The sequence below is a fragment of the Trachurus trachurus genome (assembly GCF_905171665.1).
Source record: "Trachurus trachurus genome assembly, chromosome: 6".
NCBI classification, from domain to species: Eukaryota; Metazoa; Chordata; class Actinopteri; order Carangiformes; family Carangidae; genus Trachurus; species Trachurus trachurus.
Window position 1 is genome coordinate 11635685 of NC_139897.1, and position 25318 is coordinate 11661002.

A 25318-nucleotide genomic window follows, 5' to 3' on the forward strand; every position below is an offset into this window, starting at 1 on the left:
CTCTGCACTTTGCTGTGCTCTGGTTTGTTCCATAAGCAGATTAAACTCATGATGATGATATCAGCGAGGTCCTGAGGCTGCTTGTTCACCATTTTTACACTGTAACAGGAACAAAAACGAAGAGACCAGGTTTGATTTAAAAGATACAATCCATGATTTATTACAGAAAAGAGTGATATCCAAATTGGTTTATGTTATACTATTTTTATACATCTCGGTATGTTTTTTTTTCTTTTCTTTTTTACATGTAAACAGGAACGAAGTAAACAATGTTATTGATACACTTCACTTCATGATACCATCCTAATGTACAGGTAAATCTATGGTCTAGCATCGCTGTGCTTCCACGTCAAGTACGTCACTTGCTCAAGCACAATCCTATTAGGAGGCATAGCATACAACAGAAAGCTTAATCCCCTCACGACTGCTATGTTTTCTGAGATGTGCAAGGTCATGCCATTATTACTTATTATTCAGTACCCATATTGTGCTATTGCCAACAGCAGAAGGCATGAGACACACCTTTCCACCACTGTGCAGCATTTGTATTAGTGAGAAGGTGAGCTAATGCTCTTAGAGAGGAGGAGATAACAAGAAAGAGACGATTAGTAGCTGGGCAAGTCAAACATCCAAGGTCATGTTGTTATTCATAGAGTTACCCCCATTCATAGGTTAGACACTTCAGCTCTCAGAGGGTAAACATAATTCTAACTCCCAGCTGAATGCTCAAACAAAACAGGTCTGCGTTTTGTTTTTATCAGACTCTTCTTGGTATTCAGACCTGGACAGATTGTATGACTCAGTCTGGAGTCTGGTGTAGAAAATACTCTTACGGTATAAAATTCTGCCACATCGAGAAACATATGTCTTATCCCAACCTCCAGAAAATAATTAACACTGAAAAAGGGAGGTGATATGTTTAAGACGCCGTTAACAACTTTACAGAAGTTCGCACTGCTCAAAGCAGGTGTTAGGTCATGCATACTCTACAGTACAAATGTACCAGTACATTTACATCTGCATCTGTTCAAAGGAAATGTAGCACTCGAGGATAACAACATGCATAGATTTTCAATGTTCACATAGCAGGGAAGATATTCTGAAAACCTGGAGTAGTTTCCGCTAACATTGGAAGATTTAAAAACAAGTATCTCTCTCTTGTGAATGAAATGATAATGAACGTCTGGGTTGCACACGATGACCTGAAAGCATCATTATGTTTTTAGCCAACAACCTGCATCATAAATCTCCATTTATAACTTTATGATTATATTCCATGATTTCCACTCTGCTCCAATAAACTCACTGGGATTGGGCTAAAAGAAAATCAATCATGCTCTAAATTGTGAGTGTGCATTATAGTCATGCAATGCACTGCAGTGCAAAAATATATATTTAAAAAAGCAGGATAACTTTGATTGCATCTTAGAAAATATGGTAAAAAGTTGATCATCTGCAAACATTCAGAGGACACCTGAGAAATGTGGACGTTACTTTGTCTATCTGAGGGTGAATACAGGTGAACTCAGACTCATACTGGTAACACAAAATAAATAGTATAAAAACATTACGTACATCATAAAATGTATATACATAGAACTGCAAAATAATCAAATGAACAAATCCAAATAATGTACAACTCTTGTAAAATGAGGGAATACGTTTCTCAGTGTTGTGTGGTGCATTCAGGGTAGTGATATTCTTTACCTTCAGACGTTACATTAGTATAACCCTCAGTGATTCTCTGCATATCTTAACCATCATTTATGATCTATTTCACCACCACATGATCAACATGATCTGTGCTGGGTCAAGGTTTGGGCTCGTGTATATAAGTTTCCATCGCCTCCCAAATTTAGCTCGATCATTAACGCTTCACTTCACATACTCCATAAGTTTCCATCTCAACATGAATGATGCAGGAAATGATTATGATTCTGACTCAGCCTCACAGATAGATGTGTCGCTCACACTGCCTGTGTTCCTGAGTTCTCGCTGGGCAAAAAAACACGCCGCTCGAATCCATGACATCAGAACTCCCCACAGTAAAAGGCAGTGTCACGACTCCGCATTTAACAAAATCCAATTTCTCAGTCTCCCATCGATAAAGGCCAGAGATCAGTTGAAACCGCATCTGACCGTGTGCTTAATAAAAGACTGGAAGTGAAGTATGTCGGTGGGCCTTGTGAGGGAACAACAGTGGATGGATGTTCTTTGCAAACTGAACCTCTAAGCCACAGGTATGCCTAAGTGATCCAAGTTTCAACCACGCTTCAGGGTTTCCAACAGCAAATGAAAAACAGGCTGCGAGCGCAGGACGGAAGAGCAGATTTGTAGCTCCTGCATGCGAGTGTATACGTTGCTCATGATGGGAGTCGGTGCGTTTCAGAGCCATTAGCGGAGACCCGAGTAGGTACCGTGGTGCGACTCCCATCCGACACAAATCCTCACAGCAGGGTTCAGAGAGTTTACAGCAGATCAGACAACAGAACAAGGAGAGAGAATTTTTCTTGCACTTGAAAAAAGCACGTGCAGCACAAACAGGCACACGTGATGTTGGTGACACAATTGTGGTGCGCACAACCGTAGGCACAATCTAATTGCACAAAGTTCACATTTCCTCAACTCAAGACAGTCAAGCTCAGCAGTTGCACAGACAGAGATTAGCACACAGCTCACACTGAGTACAGACACATATGAACCAGGCATCAAGACAAGGACTCGATCTATCAAAAGGTACAAAACAATATCACCATGCACTTTATACGACTTCATGGAGTTCTTTGTCGAATGTACTGAATGGACGGTAACAGCATCAAGGATGAGTGCTTTTGTTTTTCTGTTTTTCTTTGCAGTTTATGCAACGGCAGCAAATATTAATCAGCATGCTTCAAGGGCAATTTACAGTCGCTTTGCAAAGAACAGTGTCTGTTTTGTTTGGTAGCCACATCACCAGAAACACTTTTGCAACAAGAAGAACGCTGAGCGCCGCAGTAGCTCTCTGCTGACGCTCATGGAGAAGTAGGCGGCCATGCTGCTGGCTGGCCGCACCGGACTGGAGAGTCAAAGCGAAGTGCTAGCTGCCACACAGAGAGGAGTGCAGGATGGATGCCAGAAAGTGAACAGTGGTGATCTGCAGCCCTTGATCTGCATAGTAAACATTACAATTACACAGGTCTTCCCAGTGAAGCCATGACACAGCACAGACCCCGGGGCAACCTGCCGGATGAAGCCAAGTCGGGGTGGGGGGTGGAGGTGGAGGTGGAGGTGGGTCGGAGCCAGAAACCAAGAGCAGCGCCAACAGTGGACGTGGAGCAGATGGCGAGGGTGGGGTCAGGGCCGAGGGCCAAACAGGTTTGGGGATCTGGATCTGGTCACTGAAGAGGGGTGTCTTTGGTGTACAGAATCAGCTGAGTGAAGCTAGACTCTAAAAGCTAAGAGACACAAACAAGCAGGCTGGGGGAGGTTGTGCCTGTGAGGTGAGGGCTGTGCGGCGTGTGGTGGAGACGTAGGGGTTGTTAAGCTAAGGCCACTCGTGGTGATAACGCCGTCCGTTCTTCTTTCTCTCCTTCTGCAGGTGCTCCAGTTCTGCTTCGTACATCATCTCCTGCATCAGGTACTTTTCCCTCCTCATGCGATCGCAAAGGTCCTTCGGCATGTCCGGAATGAGGTACGCTATGAAGGACTTGATGCCAAACACCAGGTGCTGCGGAAAGGATTAATAATTGATGAGTTACCTTCCACAGAACTAACAAACTGTCTCCAGCATTTGCTGCATAATTGATAGAGCAGTGCAGGTAAACACAGTGTGGACCAAGATAAAGAGCTGTGTAAGGCTGATAATGCTTTATATGTGCAGATTATGACAGTTTTTCTTCTTCAGAATGGAAACTCAACTTTTCATAGTGTGTGTGTTTTTTTTTTTTAGATGAATTTGCCAAAATGTTGAACTATTTCAGATTTATTTATTCTTTTAATGAACATTGACATGGAAACATGTGGGATTGTAGCCAAATGACTAATTTCCATCCCCTTTAAAGTATAAAATCACCTAAACTGTACTTGCAAGGTTTTCATTTAATGGTGATAACACCTAAATTAATAAATGTTAAAAAAAAAGAATAAATTCGGCAAAAAGTAAATCTGCAGTTAGACAGACTTGAGCAGACATGAGGGGATTTAATTTTAGCTGTGTGTCTTGCTGGTAAACAGACAAAAAAGAAAGAAAGAGAGAGTGCTGACAGACCTCAAAGACGATGATAAAGGCCAGCCTGGCAGCCAGGACGTGCCAAAACTGCAGGGTGAATTCGTACGGCACGGAGCTCCAGGGCGGTGCTCTGTAGTCTCTGTACCTGCAGTATCTGGGCTGGCTGCTGTTCTTCAGCTCGCTCATGTCAAACACAGACAGGCTGCTGTTCATGTACCCTTGCAAGCACCTGAGACGGAGAAGGAGACGCTATCAGACCAAAACAGAAGCTGCTCTGCCAGATATATTCGCTGCTTCACACATTATTCTGAGCGCTTACTCGTCCCCGTGGTGGTGGGACTTGTCCATGCAGGGGCCGTATTTGAAGGCGTAAACAAAGCGGGGGATGTAGTCTGAGGTGATGGCAATGACAAAGGCATTGGTGATGACTGCCAGCACGCCGATACCCTCGAGAATCCCATGCCAGATACCTGACAGCAAAAACAGAGGAGAATTTATGTTTTTCAATATTGTTTCCAGCACAAAGAAAACCACTTATATCTATACAGTGATCTGTGTGTCAAGGTGAGAAATTAATAAATCATAACCGAAAAGGAGGATCATATGTTTTTCATCCCTTTTTTCATGAAGTCTTGATATACTCACTTTCCATTAATAATAAACAAGAGTGAGATTCAAAGGCTTCCAGAGAAGATGCGAGGACAGAACTGTTTCCAATAGACGTGCAGGTATGCCACTGAATAATTTGTTACTTAAAATACAACATGTTCCTTTGGTGGCGCTGCAATTAAGTCTATTAAAGCCACTGTCAGTGGAGAAACATCTTCTATCTGCCTTTCCTGCGTTAGATTTGCCTCGGTAAATGTCAGCTTAAGCCTACACAGGAGCTTTGCTCTTTGATTCTGTGTCACTGACACATAATGCGTTCATTACAGCCGAGGCATTTCTAAATGTTTCAGGGTGAATTCTTTCTTTAATTACAGGGCAACTTGCCACAAGAAGCCTTCAGCCATATATGGAAAATATTTGGTCCCCACAAAATTTTAACTGTTGAGAAAAAGGGGCTCAGATCCAAAAATAGGAACTTCTGTGTGAGAGACACTGAGGAAGTGAAGTGCGAGGACAGTCAGAGATCGCACTGACCTATGTCAGTGGCCCGGGCAGGCATCGGCCTCCTCCACTGAGTGACAAACTTGTAGGCGTCGAGACGAATCTCAATGATGTTGTTGAGCAGAGCCAGGAGAGGAGCCAGCGGGAACGCCGCTACGAAGATGGTGGTGAAGCCAAACTGGAGAACTACAGAGGAAAGAAGCGTTTGGATGAGCTTCACAGGATCTCTGTCTCAACACTGGCAAAAGCAGCGTTAAATATTGACTAATGGCCACAATTTGCATGAATTCCTTCCATCTCCAGACAAAGTCAAATCTAACACTTCAAAGGACTGAAATGTTTTACCCATTTCAAGGTACTCATCCACCAGTCCATGAGCGTTCATCGGCTGCAGAGTCCAGTCTTTGTCCCACTGTGGAAGCTGGGCTTTGTTCTCCATGTTCTGCCCTATCCCACCTCCTTTCTTTATCTTTCTACGAGACCACCAGTTCTGCAGCAGACTGAGAACATGGCAAGTAGCGAACTGTCAACTCAAAGCAATTACTTCTGACAATGTATCGAGTGCTGCAGGAGCCCTTTCACTAAACCTCGCACAAGAGGATTTGATGTGTTTCCGCAGGAGAAAAGCCTTTTCATATGTTAATGGCCTCAAGGACAAAAACTACAGACATTACATAAGGTGTGTAAAATGCCAATCACGTGAATCTGCAGCATTAAATAGGATTAAATATGACATTTGTAAGGCACATGATCATAATAACATACTACTTACGGATAACCGAGCTCCATGAAGTTATTCCAGATCTGTTTGAAGAACATGATGACTCCCATTTGCAGGCACAGATCAATCAAACAACCGCTTGGGTGACACTGAGAAAATAAACAAATAAATAAATAAAAAACTGTGACATCCATATTTCATGCCTGATAATTCAAAGCTGCGGGTGAATCCTGGGACACACTTCATCCGGTTCAGTTTTTTTCTTTCTTCTTTTTTTTTTTTTGGATCATTTGAATTGAAAATCTCAGTAATCATGGGGGAGATTAATTGTTCACATAGTAACATACAGATGGATCATTAAAAAGGTGAATTACTTGAAAACTCTAAATATATCCTGGAATAATCACCCACTTAGGGTGACGCCTAATTGCACTCACCTCCTCCAGCCTCCATCGATTAAAGAGTTTATTGTATTTTCCAGGCCTGCCAGCAAACCTGAACAGAGTGAGATTGGCAACATTAGCTGCAAAATTAAATCAGAGAAAAAAGAAGAGGAGGGGGAAAAAAAGACACTTAAAGCTGCCATTATGTTTGATAAACCACAGCTTAGTCCCATTTCTAGCCAGTGCAGTATTTTGTAACCATACAGTGAGGAGGGGAAAGGGGAGGGAGACTTGGCAGGAGTCATGACATGGGAGTTTGAAAGAAAACATCTTTGCACAGTCACTCATTATATTCACTGTAAACAGGAACTGTAGGGTCTAATGGCAGCCAGCCTACCTTCCAAGAAAGAAAGCGATGTAAAATGTGGAGCTGTTCAAATTTACAAACTGGAACAGGAACATCTTGAGAGCAAAGCTGTTCTCCCACTCAGACTCGGTCCGTGGGTGCTCTACAGCGGGAGGAAACAGAGGGAGTTGTGGGGTGGACATGGGGAGAAAATAAGTGATATTCCACCATCTGGGAAGTGAGAGATAATTGAGGTGTAAATGCTTGCAGCATGTGGACAATGCTCACCTAAATTAGTCAGCAGATAGGCTACCTTTTCATACACCTGACGAGATAATAGTACTTATTAGCATAAACAGGAAAAGGGTTCGAGGGAGAAATGAGAAACAGAGGGAAATACCGAACAAAGCAAACCAACTACAAAAAACAAAAACAAAATCTTTCAGGCTGTGAATATCACAGCTCCTGGAACAAAGTTGTAAATAAATGTTTCATGAAACATTTAAATGTGCCAGATGATGCTTGTCCAGACACCCACCACGTTGAGAGACATGATGATCATAAAGTTGATGCAGACTCCGGTGCCAGAGGTGGCAAACTGCCAGTTCTTCTTCACAAACTTCCAGTTGAAGGAAGCGAACTTCTCCATCACAATGAGACGGAAAACCACCACAGCGAACACGGCTGTCAGAACGAGGGAAATCTGAGCAGAGACGATGGAGAGAGGGAAACAGAGAAGAGTGGATGAGGAATGAGGGTTTTTTTTTTCTCCTTTGAGACAGAAGAACACTTTTCTGTTTCTGTTTGGGATGAGGAGGTTTTGTTTTATCTTTTCATGAAGAATTGTGTACAAAAAAGAAAAAAAACCTACAATAAACAATAAATAACTATTCAGATAAACACAAAAATCATCATTCATTTGGAAACGGTAAACATCCACAATGAGGCCGTTACAAAGACTAAATCCAACATTTCCTCTAAATACACTCTTCGTCCAGCAGGGGGAGATGTTACACCACTACATGCACATCCCACTGCTCCAAAGGCAAACACAGTATATCGGTGAGCTCATTTTAAACCTGAATCCCAAAAGGGCAGATTATTCAAAGATCAAAGGATTTACCATGAAGAATATTCCGGACACAGACACCATGAGCCGACTGAGTTTGTCTGAGAAGGGCTGGAAAGGCTCAGGCTTGCCAGAGATGGGGTTGACTCTCTCCATCCTGGAGTATTTGGCCTCGAACTGGGGCCTCAGCTCCTCCTGATTAGCAACACATATCACAGCATGAACTATTGAACTGTAGCTGTGTCTCCACAGTGCAGCAATAATTCCTCTTTTAGTGTCATGTAAGTATAAATTTAGAAGATGAAAGTACGGTGCGAACACATGGTGCAATCACGAGATCATCAAACGATATCTGATCTATTTGAGGATATTGCTGACATACCTCTTCCTCCTCCCAATCAATGAGATCCCAGTCATAAGTCAGCTCTGCCCGCCTCCTTTTCCAGAACTCCAGGAATACTGTGGCTGCAGAGGGGATCAGGATTATTATCAGGAGTATTATTGGTTACGTTTGATATGTGAGACACAGTAAGATTGATAATCATATGGGCAATTCACTATGGAGACGCTGCGAAACACAGGCTGCAGTGACGTGCATGGCCCATTATGCTAAATGATTGCGGCCATTAGTTCACACACAGCTTCGCTTTGCGGTGAATTTAAGAAAAAGTGGCACCAGAAAATGGGCTTTGCTCGCTCAGTGATTCACCCCCAAATCACATCTTTGTCAGACGAGATCCATTCGATCTCGAAAGACTTTCAAATGTTAAGTCTCTGTGGGTAGAGCTCAGTCTGGAGGACTCTATTGTCGGCAGAGAAGACATTATGCACATAATCTTTTCTGTTGAGATTTTTCATGTATTCGGGTGCATCACTGATTCATGACACCAGAAAACAAGGGTTTCTTAAAAGCTTCCTGCCATGCACTTTTCAGAGTAAATGTGGAAGAATTGTCATTAGTACAAAAGACAGGCACAAATGGAGTTGGGAGACAGTGGAAAAGTGGAGCGCAGTCATGCGTGATCTATGATGGACAGTTCACTGTAACACTGTAGTACTGATTCAGCTCATTAGTCAGTTTTCATTAGAAACACATACTGTAAAATACACGTGTAAAACTGTAGCAGAGGGACGGACTTCTAATGAAACCTGACATGAGGATTTGATGAATGCTGTGCAGCTTTCACACAGCTCTCATTTGTCCATTATGACGAATAAGACCATGACATCTGAACATATTACAGCAGCATAAGTCAAGCTTAGGGGAATAATCAATTAGTCAATTAATCAACACGTCCAAGGTAAAGCTGCTGTTACAAGATTTGGCTGCTTTTCTTTACCACATTTCACAGTAAACTGAATAATATTTATTTATTTTTTTTCAAATTTTGAGACAACAAGAAGTCCTGTGACCTGACATAGGCTTTTAGCAATTGTGATGGGTATTTTTTTGGGGGGGGCTTTTTTGAGTGAAAGATTAAGAAAATAATCCTTACTAGCAGGCCTAGATGTTTTTGTTTGTAGCTACGTTTATAGCAAAACAAAACTCTGATGATAAAGAGACACAGAGGGATTGCGTCCTTAAAAAGCACCAGAACAAGAATCCTCAGTCGGAGCCACTTTAACCGCTGTTAAAAATGTTGAAGTTTAATATAACTTGACCCACTTTTGTTAAAAGAAAGAGAGAAGCAGACTATTCAGATGCTTACATTTGGTCCCTTGGGCTAACCAATTTTTCATTTCTATCTTGCACATACTCGCTCAGACACTAGACCTGGAGTGTACTCACTCAGCAGTGCACTGCTGCTACTTTGGTCCACATTGCCAAAAGCCTTCATGCAGGACTCAGAGCAACAGACCTCAGTCAGTCAGGCTGGCCTGACCTCCCTCGGCTCTCCGCCTCCCCTTGGCCTTTATTTAGCCCAAACACAGAACACAATGTGCCAAGTGTTTCCTCTGAGCCCAGGTGATTATTTACCACAATGGCAGATAAATGGATCTGAGCCAGATGATGCACAGCAACATTCACACTCTACATTACAAAGATATTATAGCTGAGCACCATTGCTGCAATATATGGCTATCGCGGTGCAATTCCACAACCCTGACAGCCAAATGATACCATCTCCCTCTGGAGAAATGTTTAATTATCTGACTAATTACATCAGAACAGCACTGCAAGTGTAAGGGCAGTCAGAGAAACCTGACCGTGATTCATTGTCAGACAAATATATAACACGGAGATGATGTCCTGTATTTGCACTGCAGAGTTTTCATATATTGAATTCTCTGTCGAAAAGCTTAATGTGTTTGGAGGAGTTGAGTGGAGAGTGAAAGTATGAGCACTGACACTATTGTATAAATAGATTGTATTCCAGCAGGGTTTCTATCAAGCCGAGAGCACACAGTTGTAATACAAGAGTTCTCCAAATGGGGAGAGTGGACAAACAAAAACAGACTCCACCTACCCCAGATAGCCATGAAGATGGCAAAGAACACGGTGCCGCCATTGTCAAACAGATGGGTCACCTAGAAACACAAGCACATGAGGGTCTGCTGTGAAAAGAAGAGGAGGGCTTCCTGAAATCAGAGATTTACCCATGAAACATAAACAGTGTCCTTGATATATTGACAGTCTCAATGTCAAGGTCTGTGGCTTTGTGACAATATACACTTTATTATCCTTGAGTTAGGGATTTAAATTGACATTTGTTAAAGGAATAGTTGACATTTTAGAAAACAATATAATTGCTCTCCTCAAGAGACTCAAATGAGTGATACCATTCACATGTCTGTCGGGTAAATGTGAGGTGACAACCAGCAGTCTGCCCTAGCTAAGCTATGTTAACAAGCTGCTGCTGTCACATCATATAAAAGAGACATATAAGAGAGGGGTGTTGATCTTCTCATTTAAGTCTGGATAATAAGGGCATAGTATTTCCAAAGATGTCAAACATAACCCTTAAAACTGATTTTTGTTTAAATAGCTTCAACAGAACCTGAATCTCAGATAATTTTCAGTTCCTTCAATGTGAAAATGAAATCAACATACACTTAAATTTGAGTGGCAACTTGACAACTCTCTTCTTTGTGGGGTCAGGAGGAGCTAACTTTAAACTTAAAACAGTTGTAAACTCTAACCTGCCGAAATGACTGTGATGAAGGTGAGAACTGCACTGACCTTTGCGTAGACACAACTGTCACTCAGCGTCCACGGGTCACAGGTGTCCTCACACATGGGACACATGATGGTAGTGTTGGCTTCACATATCTCTTTGCTGGTGAGACAATGAAAGAAAGACAGAAAGTCAAAACTATACATGTTTTAAATTGATTTACACGTGTGGACTCTATGGCAACAGAGTATGAAGAGCATCCAAGATGGTTTTGTGGGTTGTGTGAACTGGACTGATCTGAACTGACCTGACTTGGCTGGAGTCCATAGTGAAGAGACCGTAGAGGAAGACAAAAACGCCAACCAGGGCAGCAGGGATCAACATGCCGGTGTACCAGCCCAGCCACGCAAAATAAAGGCCGATTTTCTCACCAAAGTAGCGCCTGGAAAAGAGAAAATTACAAATAACCTGGCTGTGTTCATTTAAGGTGCAGTTGTGGTTGTGGATAGTGTACTGTCTGTGTGATAGTTGTGGTGGTGGCCCAGTGGGCAGGGAGACACCTGGGTTGAAAAGTCACACAACAGCCGTGGACGTTAATCAATAACTGCATCTGTTTCCCAAACCACAGATGTTAAGGTGCCCTTGCGCACGACACTTCCAGAAAAGCAGCCCGGTGCCAACACAACTTCCCCCAGTGTATTTACATGTGTAGGACAATATCCCTTGGATGGTTCTTTTTGTTCCTCATATGCTGTAAGTTTCTATGGAATAAACTTTTTTTTTAATCATAATATATGTAAATATAATTCTGTTACCATTACCATACAGTATGTTGATGTGAGAGTACATTTCCCAAACAACTCAAGTGAGTGATCATTTCCACACAAAATAGCTGGATGGGAACGTTTGTTTTTGTCAAATACAGTTAATTAAATACCAGAAAGTTCTAACATAGTAGCCTACATCATCAGATTGATGCAAAAACATATGTGATAACACAAATCCAATAATGCCATGGCACAGTTCTGCCTGTTGATTTGCAACATCATCTCCACGCAGTGATAGAAATAGATACATCTGTACCAGAGTGTGAGTTTTAATTACAAACACCTTCATCGTTTTTGAGAAACAGGCTGACTTGCTTTCTTGTGAGAGTTAAATGAGGAGATTGTTGCTGCTCCCATTTCTGTGCTTTCAGAGCTGAGTTTTAGCTTAAGGAAAATTGCTTATCTTAGCATGAAGCTAGTCTTCAAGCATGAGTAAAGTCTAAGTCTGTCCAAAGTAAAACAAATGTGTCCACTAGCACCTCTACAACTTTCCAATTTACACATGTCTCAGTTGTTTAATCCTGACATAGCCAGAAACATAAAATCTACTTAGGCTATGCGATGTAACTGCATGCACCCGCTTCCAGTCTTCATGCTAAGCTAAGCTTATTGCCCATAAGATGCAGCTCTCTTTCCAATATGAGGGTCGTATTCATCTTCTTATCTAAATTTAGGCAAGAGAGTGAATGTATTTCCCAAAATGTCAAACTATTTCTTTTTACTTTACTTCTTCACTTGGTGTAAGATGTAAAATGGAAAAGATTGAAGTGAGTTCATCCTCGGCTGTCACAACAGCTCCATCTGTTTAGACATATCAGACGTACTGTGATGTAGGAGACAGTGATAAACAAGCCCGGTCATCAGAAACTGGTATAACTTAATAATTACGCAACAAGACAAATAACTGGGTTACTTCTGTTCTATTTAAACCACACATCAATATGATCAGAGACAAGATGAGTTTCGTAACCCAGGGCACCGGAGCTCAGATAAATGACCAAACGCAGCTCATGGCGCTGTGTCATCTGCCTCAAAGCTCATTACCTGATGAGGTCCAGAGGCTGGTATTTGTACCAGATGCCCCAGCGAGCCCAGCGCTCATAGAGAAGGTGCCTGTGATTCTGGGCACCGTGTGTCTTGATAGGATGTCTGCTCTTGTATCCACCCTGATGAGACGAAGAGGAAGGGAAACAACATTACAGGAGGAACTTCACAGTTTGACCATCTGTGAATCTCTTCTGTAAAAACAAAAGCTGTCTTACCTCATGAGGAGGAAATGCAGCCTCATATGTGTTGTTGCCCAAGAGCCGGTTGATACCTACATAAATAATAAAGCATATGTCATAGGATGTACAGATAACAGCTAGAACAGCACAAAGACACCACATAAAAAATTCAGCACCAGGCATAATAGAGAGAGGGGTCCAGTGAGAGATCCATTTAAATCTGCTCTTCCACAGGCACAACAATTTACTCCATTATGCAACAGGCAAGCTGCACAAGCACATTTCAATCAGGACAGACTAATAAGAATAAAAGATTAATATTGTTGTGCACAAAATAAACGTTGGCGCTTAGACCCGGGGAAGTAGATCGGCTTAGTACACAGATCAATGGATGTGAAGCTTGCATCTGACACCCATAACGTCCAGTCAGACTTTAGGAAACAGCTGTTAGGCTTATCATATACTTGATAACCATGTAAACAAAAACAATAATGTAAAGCTATGTAGTAGCATAAATAATATTTAACCAAAGTATAATAATAATCTAATTTAATAATAATCAACACTTGACCCAGTTCTCCATTTCTACCATTTATTTATCCCTTTGCAACTTGCTGGGACATGTCTCTGAGATCTCTGATATCTGCTGGCTGTATGTTTTCTGGATGAAAATATAACAGCTACTGAGCTCACAGATTCACAGATGAACTCAGCTGCAACTGTGCAAACTATTTGTTGATGATGACTGTGTAATGTTGCTGACAGTGCTGTGAACCGGTGTACAAGTCAGTGAGAGAAGACATTTCAACAAAGCTCGGAGGAGATTACCACCTGTGAGATGAAGCTTCACTGACTGAATCATACAATATTTCACCGATACAAGTTACCCTAAGGTAAGGTGGTGATTTTAAATTACAATTTCAAGATTTATGGAGCAGAGCCTATAACTATACAGCCTACGGTTCAAATGTGCTGCCACAGTAAACTCACACTTGATCACTAATTTGCACCACTGCTTCTGAAAGTATTGATTTGTCTTATGTGAGAGAGTAATTCACCTCTGTGTTTTTAATACACGTGTGTGAGTCATGAAAATGTGTTGCAACTATCAGACGAATGTTCACCACGGGAGATGAAACCATGGAGTCATTTTACTAATTAATTTTCCTAAGGTGATAGTTTTAGACCTATAAATACCTTTAAAATGTGATTTGTTTTAAAGGATGAACTTTGTGAATTTTATTGTGTATATTTATACATTTTATTTTAAATTGAAAATTAGCCGGGTCTAGGCTTTGAGTGGTGATTTTGTAACAGTAGTTCATGATCTACAAAGTCAAATGCTGTTAAAAAAGTGATGTGATAGTATTAAAAAAGCTATGGTATAATCTTACTTCTGATTAACATTCACTGATAATGTTATTGTAATATGTTGTTCATTAACAGGGGATTCAAATACTTTTAACCACAACACACAGTCTGGGAATGGATCAGTAATTATTTGGGATACCAATGGATATAAAGGGAGAAACATAGATGATGTGGTGGTGGATGTGGTATTGGAGTATGAACGGACATATTAAATGATAAATGCAAAAACATTCTGTGTTTCTCTTAATGTAATTGTAAAATGTAACTCAGGATTTTAGGTAGTAAACAAATTCTAACTAAATCATGAAACCATCAAAACATCAATTCATCCATTTTCTTCAGATACACTGATGATTATTAATTCTAGTCTCTAAGTGCAAAAGCTTTTGAATGCATGTGGTTAATTATTTTCTGTTTATATCATCATGATCAATTTAAGTCGGTGAAAGTGATAGGTGAAAGAGAGAAGGTGGCAGATTGATTGGATGAAATAAAGTGATGAGAGTAAAAGTGTAGCGGGAAAATTAGTTGGTGACTGAGCATGCTCAGAGAGATAGTCTGAACTTTCGCTGAGCTTCATTAGAGGCTTAAAACACTCAGATTAGTTTTCAAATAGCTGCAAGCACTTCAAAACAACCTTTTGCGTTTCTGCTGAACCATAAGCACTCGGTATCCATCCCATCATTGATGCAGGTTGTAACATATTGTTCCAATCACAGTAAACTGACCGAATAGTGTCCAACATGGCCGTGGGAAATGAATGAAATGTTATTCTAATAGCGCAATAGTGCGATCATTCGTATTGTCCTCCCCTGGCTGAAACTGTAGATAGTGAGAGCAGGAGCAGGAAGGGCAGATTTAAGAAGGATTTTCCACTGTTGTGACAGAGCTGATCTTATTTATTGAAAACTAGAGAGGTCACCAGCATTAAAATATTAACGTTAAATCTGTTTCCAGCCCCTCAAGGCCAAACTTTAATCAGTGAAACATGTCGGCAGCAGTCAGACAAGACAGTGGAGTGGGAGTCGACGGACAGCTTCGCAACTGCCGCTACTAAAATAACAAACAGCCAGAAGGAGAGGAGGGATCAGCCACAAGTGGGACAAGAGCAGCAGCTCAGCAGCAGCCCACATTTTAATCATCCCACAGCAAAACAGCAAACAAAAGCATAATTCCCTCCACTACCACACTCTCAAGTCAAATTACCAGCAAAGTCTGAGGCTCCTGATGGTTTTTATTAGAAACAATAACACCACAAATTAACATGTGGCTCCCAACTCAGCCAGGATTAAAACATTTACCAGTTCATGTGATGGATTCTCTCTAAAGAAAGTGACTTTACTCCAATTATTAGTTATAAATGTATAAATTGTGGCCCTCTGAGCTAAATTTTATAATTTCACCAGTCACTTATTTCTCACTGAATTGGATAGAAATTTGTACTGAACAACTACAATTCCTGAAGGATCATTCACAACGTGTATTCATGTGAAAAGCTGTTGCTGAATTTTTCCAGTAATCAAATAAATGTAAAAACCATTTTCTGTCTGTTCAGAAGTTATTTGGTCCTACATAAAATAAAATAAAAATAGTGCCACAGATCTTGAAGCTATGTTTTTTAACTGTCATTGCTAGATACATGTCATACTCACTGCAGATATATCAAAATCAACTAAATCAAATATGTTATATCACTCCATCATACACATTTGATGAAATTGTATTCTTCTCACTGGCTATAATATTAGAGTCAGTTGTTTTATCTGATAGGTAGATTGTTGACTTGGAGGTTTTCTCCCTGTGGGTGATTCCTATTGAGCCTGTTTCCCAGTGGGTTCAGTTACAGCCTGGAGTTGTTTGGTTTGCTGCACACTGGATGATGCCTTCCTATTGTGTGCATCTGGACAAGATATTAATCTTGGTCCCTTAGCTCAGTGGCGAGTATAAGTAACTGAGCATGGGATGCTTCAAACACAGTTCAGTATGTGACAAGCCAGAGGAGAAAGAAACAAATGCAGCATCTTACCCATCTTTGACTTTCCGTCCTCGTACTTGGTGCGCTGCAAGACATGATGGACTATTCTGCTCCTGGTGGAATTGGAGAAGAAGGTCCCTCTGTTGTTGATAGTGAAGCTGGGAGGAAAATAACAATATGCACTCCTGTAGATATTCATCACGTAAGAGTGCATCTATATCATCCAGTCAAAATCCGTAATGAAGGCTGAGCCATCAACGACGGCATGCCCATTAAAGCTCAATATGTGCTGTAAAGTTTTTGTTTATTGCAACATCATTAATTCCCCCCAAAAAACGTTTAAGCTGACAAGCAAAAGAAAAAGTGGAAATGATTCACTGCCAAATGAGATTAGAGGATGCCTTTCATCAAACAAATGCTCGGAAGATAAAAAATATAAAAAATAAAAACAGGGAGGAATGGATGTGAAATCAAATCAATTCATGGACATCTGCTGCTGTATTTCAATGTCTTATTCATGGCCAACTTGTTCTGGCTTCTGAGTTCATATGCTCAGAGCTTTCAAATGTACAAGACTTCATGATGCAAATTTCATCTCCTGGTTTCCAAATTCAACATCGAGGGCTCAGGACATGACTGGATGTGAAGGATCAGAGAGAAACTGGGGCCACGGAGCAGGATAAATTTCAGACTAACACTACTGATACAGACACTGCTATTATGTGACACTTTGATCATGAGTGTGAGTTTATATGGTGACGTGCATGTACGCCAGAACATGCACATGTCCTACTTACTGATGCATGCGTGCTCTGCTGAAGGGGGCTGTGTAGCAGTCGGTTTCCTCCAGGTCGGGCAAGGCCTCTTTGTCAAGCTTCATGGGATTTCTAGGAAGCCAGCTTTTTAACTGACGACATCTCATGTGAAATCTGCTGAGCAGGGAAACAGTATTAAACAGTACTGAACAATACTGAACAGCATTAATGGCTCAGATTGACATGGAGATTGTTTTCTTTGGTGTGGAACTGTGGCTCTAACGGACCTGTCTCCTTAATGTAACCCTGACAACCTTGCAGGCTCGCACCACCTCATCCTGACATGTTTACACACACAATCACAACCATTTTCTATTTTCACTTTGCTTATGACTCATTCAAGCAGGGAGTCAGAGATCCTGGATAACAGATTGCTGAATCAAACTCAAAAGATAATTCTAGTTTTTCATATTACAGACATGATACTGTACTGTATGTAGACCAGACATGCAATAAGTTCCTAGTTTTATGCAAAATTAACTCATTAAACAGAAACAAGAGCCTGCCTGTACAGAAATGATGTACATGTTTGGTATGTGTGACCAGATATATTCATGACAGTAATGAACTCATACAAGCACATTTTTTACTCATATACATGAATATATATATATTTGATAAATATCAAGTAATTGTTCATTTTCAAACATGTCTGTCTTCACATTCTGTGAATGTGGTCTCAGACTTGTGGCAGCCACTGTATAAAATACATATATAAAAAACATACATAATTGTATTGGCTAAACATATATGCAAATATTGAAAATGTAAAGGTTTCATAAATGACTATAACATATTAGTTTTTATATTATACATATAAAATGAAATGTCTGTGCATATATTACCTTTGCATATGGGTGGCACCCTATTACTGTAGCAGCTCTAGGAGTGTGTTTAACAGCTGGAGCAAAAGCTAACAGGCAGGTGTTTACCATGATCACAATCATACCTTAGCATATACGCTAAAATTAAACATGTGTAAAAGCTGAGGTGGATGGAAATGTACAGGAATTAATTTGCAGGTATTTGAACATAAACCAGCATACTGGATGTGAGGATGGTGCTACATGGTAAGTTAAAGGATGACCAAAGTTACAACAAGTCATCATCCTGAGGGTATCAAGCCTGTCTGTACAAAATGTTCAGGCTATATATCCAAGGCTTTTTGAGAAATCTCAGTCTGGACCGAAGTGTTGGACCGACCCACAGTCTGTCACCGTGCCTGCTCGTGTGGCTGAAAATCAATCGGCTTGGTGATTTTTCACTCCAGATTTGCTGGAGAGGTCTTTGACTAATGCGTGAGTCTGCTGCTCTGATATGGATTGAATGAATATAAATGGGGATACTGAGTGGAGAACACAGCTTTTATGAATGTTGGTGTTAAGAGGACAGGTACTGTATAGAAAGTAATGATATCAGAGCAGCGGGCTGTCACCACCTGCACACGGCCCATTTGTTCAGCTTCACGGAGTCACGAGTTAGTGAAAGACCATTAGTACACACATAAAAGCTTATTTACTCCTCCAGTAGATTTTTCTTAGAAGAACAACAGCTTAGTGAAAGACTGCAGCAGCTTGGAGGAACAGATAATGATCCTCATTCCTCACAGTGACTAGGATCACTCTCAAGATTTAAAATTACTTTGTTCCCAGTGGGCGAGTGATGTTTGTCCGTTGCTCTGTGTGTGTCGGTATGTGCATGTGTGACCACTAATACGAACAAATTATGTAAATGTGAAATAATAAACCTTCAAAATTGTTGCCTGCATCTCTGCTATAAATTGAGTTCAACATATGAGTACTAATAATTTGTTCATTTGTCTTTTTAATATTTTTTGACATCAGTTGCCAATGTGAAGTATCATAAACGCTAAAATGAGCACATTAATTATAGTTAGTCTGTCAGGTTGCACCTTTCCCGACTGACTATGTAGATGAGCTCTGTTCAGAACGAAGCCAGAGGTTGAAAGCAACATAAGTCACACCGTGTTTGCAGTTTAATGGATAAAAACCGGCAGTAATAACACACTTCACTTCACTACTGCATATTCAGGGCTTTACAAGGGCTCATTCAAAGCTCCAACATAAACCTGTCATCTTTGTTTTAGACGTAATGGTTGGTGGTTGTTGCGTGAATGGCCGTGTGCTGAGATTTATGAACATCAGCTTGAAAAAATTTCACTACAGTATTAGAATTGATGACTAGAAAAAATGTAAACATAGTTGGATTCTGAGTGAATACAATACTCAACTAAACTCAGCTCTATGGCGTACTTTCATATTCTTTGATTATTAGTGGACAAGTGTCATAAAAACACTCCTGTCATCATTTGGATTCAAATGCTGCTAAATCCTAATTGGTGCATTAAAATACATGACATCACATTTTCCTGTCCCTGTATGCAAAACCACATGTAATATAAAAATAACTTTGATCCAAAAAGTTGAACTCATGTTTAATTGTCATTATTTAAGTGTTTTAAGCACTTTAAACCATTGGATGGTGTGTGGACCAGAAGCAGCTGCTGTTGCGCTGTTGCTGTTTGCATTGAGATGAAGAGATTGAATATTTGGAGTCTTGTGAGGAGCTTTGACAACACTTGAACATCACATCAAAGTGCAAGTGCATCTCTCTAAAAATAGTATGCTAATAAGCTGGTGCAGCTCCAGTTGTTAGACTGAAAAATTACAAGTATTTCATAGAAATACTATGCCAGGGCTGTGCCTTTTCTAGAGGTTGGAAAGTTTAATTACACGTTTATTTTAGCAACAATGCTTGCATTTGCAAACCCTGGCAAAATAAAGTGCTGCATTTAATCGCTGATTAATGCAAACCTTCCCTAACAAACATTTCATTTTCTGCTGCGGCCACACTGTGAACAGTTTAATTTAAAATTTGAATCCTAGACGTTGTAAATACTAAACACAGCCAGTGGTGATATAGACAGATTTATTCTGGGCTCATTAACAGTCACTACATGAGTCTGAGTCAAACTTTCTCTCTTGCACTGAGGTGAACTTCATTCTTAAAACACAGCTCACACTTGTGCTTAAGCTTCGCCGCTGTGCAGCCCATGAAATTCAGCAGGGACACTGAAGCAATCTGCTTTCTGTGTCGACACAGCAACAGAAATAAACTATCCAGTACCTTAAATCTACTGACCTGCCCAAGGTTTTGCTCCTCCAGTCTTTAAAGTAACATCTCTTCCTTAAAAAGAAAAAAAGATGAGTTAGAGAAAATGACAGAAAGAAAATGACCTTCGTGTGGCAGAGTTACAGATTCAGGTCTTTTTCTGCACAGCTACCTGCAAGGCATCCGGATGTTCATCTGCTCTGCGTATTTGCAAAGTGTATCCCAAGGAGCATGGATCTTCACAAACATGATGTCGTTGTTCGTCAGGGAGGGCTTTGGAGTTCAAAAAGAAATACAGATGTGAGAAGTGTAAATATTATTAGTCAGTAGTAGATTTTACATTATGTTCCCATTTCTTTTGACTATCAACTGCTTTAACTTCGGTTCAACAGATATGACTCTTTCTGTACCTCTTTCTCCAGCATCAGACCCTCAGCACGCAAATTCTTCTCAAACGTGCACCTCTTCTCCACCTGTGGACTGGACTTCTTGTAAACCAGGATGTAATCAATACGCTTCTTCCCATCTCGGAAAAAGAGTCCAGAGGAAGCAGCTGGATTCTTCCCCTGTGGCAAACAATGCCAGACACGGAGCTGCTGACTTTGTTCAGTGACAAAACAACAGCAGTGCAACAGTGTGAAGATTGATGGCAGTAGCTGTGGATGACTGGGAACACAGTACCTGAAGTGAGTTTGTGCGGGCCTCTAATTTAGCCCGAGTGGCAGGTTTCTGTAGCAGAAATGACTCGTCCGCCCTCGTCTCACACGTCGTCACCTCCGACTCCTCCATAAAATGATCCTTGCCATCCTCTGCTGCACCCAGACACAGCACAATCAATGAGACGGTTATTGAACTGCTGAGGAACTAAATATTGTATCTCATCTGCCTAAGTCTTTTTTTGTTAGTCCATATGTTCCTTAATCTGCAAACATTGAAATTAGATCTGAGCTAAAAAAAAAAAAAAAGACAAAGATATTTAAACGTGGGAACCATCTTGAGCGCAACACCTTGATGCAATTAAACAGATCCTTGCAGCGATGTTGAGACAACGCCAATCGTGTTTCCTTCCTTCCCAAGTCTTAACTCATCCCACTGATGCGCACAAACAAATTAACATGTGGTTAAACCCACACGTTGAGGCACGGTAAACAAAGCAGAGTCATTTTCTAACAGCCCTGAAGCTCAGTGTTTTGAATATTTATCTTATCTGTCATCACCTTCTTTTCCTTACACAAGTTTTATATTTTGAAACACATACAAAATTGTTTTAGGGGAAAAGAAAAAAGACTGATTTAGGAATGAACAAAAAAAAAAGACTCACTCTAAAGCACTTCACTTAAATCATCATTTTAATCAGATTAGAGTCTCTGGCTAACAATGTGTCGTGGTGCATTAGCTTGTTATTGAAGCATGAAAGTGAGGAAAGAATTTAGTCTTTATGCAAAATCACAAGATGTGACAATTTTTTCTGCATTTCTTTGGTTTTAATTTAATCATCATCCTCCCTGATCCCATGTGGGGTTGTAGAGAACACTGTTTTATCTTCTATTCATTTAAAGACCACAACTGTGATAACAACGCACTCACTCTATCGCTAAAGAATAGTGAAATGGTATAGCAATATGCTGCTTGCTATTGATTTATGTAGAGTAATAAAGTAGAGGAAAATACCCATTACACCACAACCACCACAACAACAAGGAGCTGAAAAACTGATTGCCATGATGTTGTCTTTCTTCTTCATTTTCTGTTATGAATTGCCTTCACACTGAAAGCCAAGACAGCCCATTTGGATTTAACTGTGCAGAAAAATGACTGGGCAACATGGGGTGCTGACAAGAATCCAAAAGCACAGACTGAATTCATTCTGTTTCATGCTGTATTCCCAAAGATACACATATGAAGAATAAACAAATGAAATTAAAGAGAGAAATCATGCAGCCCGGAGGAAAAAAAACAAAATAGAATAAACGAACTGATACGAACTGATATTAGACATTAAAAAGCGGAGCTAAACAAACTATACAGTCTTTTGGAGGCCTCCAACATTTAACTGTGAGGGTAGTTACCTTCTATATTACATCAGTGTGGGAAATACTGTATACTGGAGTTAGAAAAAGAGACTGAAGTCAGAGTCTATGTGACGTGAATGAATGAATAGCTTGTTATGTTGTAACAAGGACTTTTTGTCAATAGAGTCGGCCTAATTAGATATTGAATATGCCATACATAAGCTTTCCTTGTCATCAAATGTGGTTTCTTGCCAGGAGACTCTAAGCAGCACTACTGGAGACTACAGTGATTCACTATTGGATGAACTGGTTAGTATGCTGACTTCAATAGACAAAGTTTAATGCTACTAAAATAAATGCCAATTGAAGCAATAGCGAAAACTAACATATAGCTCCTTTAATCAACCAGTGTCTTCTCAGTTTAAGGTGCAGCTCAGAGATGCTCAGAGATGATCATCAAACAATACAATAAATAAACAATAAAATCATTATATTGTATTGTTTGACGATGACGATGGTGATGATGATGATGATGATCGTCAGACAATACCATAAATACAACAATAAAGTCATTTTATTGAATTGTTTGACGATCATCTCTTGTTTTTTTGTGCATAAATCACATCATGTGCAGTTACTGACTGCTGTTGACTCCAATTAAATTGACATTGTAAATCATCAACATGTGTTTCATCCAGCTTTACTGTGGTGAAAACATCTGTCACTGTCCACAGGTGGGAAGCTGGCGATGTCCTTGTCTCTCAACCTCTGCTGCTTATTCTGTTTTCGCTCTCTCCTCCTGTCTACACCCCAAACCTGCTCCCTGGATGTCTATTCTCAGCACATCGTCAAAGAGAGACCGCTCTCACCAAAATAGCAACAGCTCACCTTGCGCTGGCTCATCTGCATGTACCTCCCATTTCTCCTCCCACGTCTTCGACCACTGTGCTCAGCATCATAATACCAGTGGGTTGAGCCAAGGACATTTCAAGGTCAGGAAAATACCAACATGCTGAAGTGGTGCTTGTTTTTGACTGTCAATGGCCTCTGAATGTATTATTAAGACTAAATAATATTCCTCACCACAACAGGCAATTTTCATATTTTACCAGTCCATACAATGATGCATTGTTTTCCTTCCAGCAGCCTATTCCTGCACTATCTCACCCCCTGTGAAAGTGCACCAGACACACGTGACTGTTTTCTACATTCTCCCGCAGCGTTGACGCAATCTGCACAAATGTATCATGCACACACTTTAAATGTCACCAGCCTGATGAACACTGAGAAGAAACCAACTCTGTTCCTACAAAAACAAATATATAGAAAGAAATATAACTGTACTAGAAACACATGATCTGAATCAACGCACTGAAATGATCACATGGATGCATACAAAGCTGCGTCTTGTTATGTTCAGTGCTATAAAAATCCTTGTTTTCATGAAGCCTTTGTACTTTGTTAGATCACAGATACCTAACCTAAGCTTAACTTTGAAATCAGCACATCAGCGGTGTCACTCTCTGATGACTTGAGTGTCACATCCACTGGTGGGTTTTTAGGAAAAGGTCTGTACGCTCCTCTCAGGGGACTGACCTGTCTGTGGGGGGAGGAGGCTGCAGGAGGTGCTGATGCTCTGAGTCAGACCATCGACTTCTGGTTTGGGCTCCGGGCTCAGAGGCACGGACAGGAAGTGGTTGAGGTTGACTGGATGAGTCTGACTCTGGGCCAGGCAGGGCAGGCTGCGGCGAGACGGCTTCAGGCTCTTTTCCTTCAGGATCTCGCTGATGCTGGTGTGCATGCCTGAGGATGAGAGGGATAGAGGAAGAGTGGAAACTTTTTACATTTAATTTCTCCATGCATACACACTTGACAAATGAAAACATAGATTCGTCAGAGACACTTTCGGAGACAGAGACAGACACACACATACTTCATCTTAATATTAAGGTTGTAGGAAGAACAGAGTAGTAGTAATGTAAAATGCTTCCTTTGATTGTTTCATTTTGTTATTTTGTTTGTCACATGTTTCTTATCTATATCATATCTTATCTTCAAGAATATAACGACAGACAAACATCACTGCCCTGCATACTTGTCTAATGACAAAAGCACACAAAATCCAAAAGGGAGAAAAAAAAGTGAGATGCAAGAAAACCTATCTATAGTACTTTACAGATCTAGTGCACTGTCTGAAATAAAGTGGAAAAAAAGGGGGGGGAGAAACCACTTCAGCCATCAGCTGAGTCCATCTCTTTATGGGCTACAGTGGTGCTGATAATGTCTGTCCTTCATAGAGTGCATTAAAACCATCAGCACTCCCCCTCCATCAAATCACACAGGTCAATATCTCAAGACAAGCCTCGTGATGCTGCACCACAAAACTGAACATGCACACTCTATGCCCGTCAATCCTGCAACTGGTTCAGCAAAGACATGGGGTAACAATGCAGAAATGTGCCGCCTGCTACACACGGCAGCTTTCCCATTGGCATGATATTGTTTAACAGTAGAGGTCATTTTTCAGGGTTATTCCAGCTGTTAAAGAGGAAGAGTGCAGTGATAGTTGGGCTGACAAGATGGTTGAATTAGTGTTTGCGGCCAATAAATTGTAAATGAAATGATGAATTGTAAAGAGAAAGTCAGAGGTTAATAACAATAATGAATGTCCACCAATGGAGTCGGGACATTGTACTCGACCTTCACAGCAGGCAGCTGTTTCAGCGACGAAATTTATTCATGAAACGAAGGCGCTCACTCCACTGAAATGAGAATGTGACTTGCTTTTACCTCCGGTGAGGAACTCTCTCAGCGACCTTCCTGAAACGTTCAGATGCCTTGATAATTCACTCTGCACCCTGAGGGCCGTGCACTAGCTCATTCTCATGACACGGCTCTCAGTGGGATTTCCCAGTGCTGGTGGATGAGAATGGAGCCAGTTAAAGATGAGGACCCACGGGAAGCAGCAATCAGGCTGCTGATTTCTTGTGCAGCCCCTCAGATATGAA

General features: G+C 40.8%; 1 protein-coding gene across 3 annotated transcripts in view; it reads right to left on the minus strand.

Annotated features, from left to right (window-relative positions):
* Positions 1-3523: 3523 nt before the first annotated feature.
* ano3 (anoctamin 3) overlaps positions 3524-25318 on the minus strand; it is a gene marked incomplete at both ends in the record, with an annotated part of 34162 nt that continues 12367 nt past the window's right edge. For 2 of the 3 annotated variants that reach the window (XM_083974451.1, XM_083974452.1), the window contains 24 exons: positions 3524-3706; positions 4247-4436; positions 4527-4677; positions 5351-5503; positions 5663-5817; positions 6090-6187; positions 6476-6533; positions 6819-6930; positions 7056-7092; positions 7306-7470; positions 7891-8031; positions 8219-8301; positions 10305-10365; positions 11018-11114; positions 11260-11394; positions 12824-12945; positions 13042-13097; positions 16403-16509; positions 17149-17283; positions 20329-20373; positions 20471-20571; positions 20709-20864; positions 20980-21110; positions 23907-24113. In XM_083974451.1, the coding sequence (XP_083830577.1) occupies positions 3524-3706; positions 4247-4436; positions 4527-4677; positions 5351-5503; positions 5663-5817; positions 6090-6187; positions 6476-6533; positions 6819-6930; positions 7056-7092; positions 7306-7470; positions 7891-8031; positions 8219-8301; positions 10305-10365; positions 11018-11114; positions 11260-11394; positions 12824-12945; positions 13042-13097; positions 16403-16509; positions 17149-17283; positions 20329-20373; positions 20471-20571; positions 20709-20864; positions 20980-21110; positions 23907-24113 (2879 nt within the window). The remainder of the gene's footprint in view (positions 3707-4246; positions 4437-4526; positions 4678-5350; positions 5504-5662; positions 5818-6089; positions 6188-6475; positions 6534-6818; positions 6931-7055; positions 7093-7305; positions 7471-7890; positions 8032-8218; positions 8302-10304; positions 10366-11017; positions 11115-11259; positions 11395-12823; positions 12946-13041; positions 13098-16402; positions 16510-17148; positions 17284-20328; positions 20374-20470; positions 20572-20708; positions 20865-20979; positions 21111-23906; positions 24114-25318) is intronic. The other variant, XM_083974453.1, reaches the window with a different exon arrangement.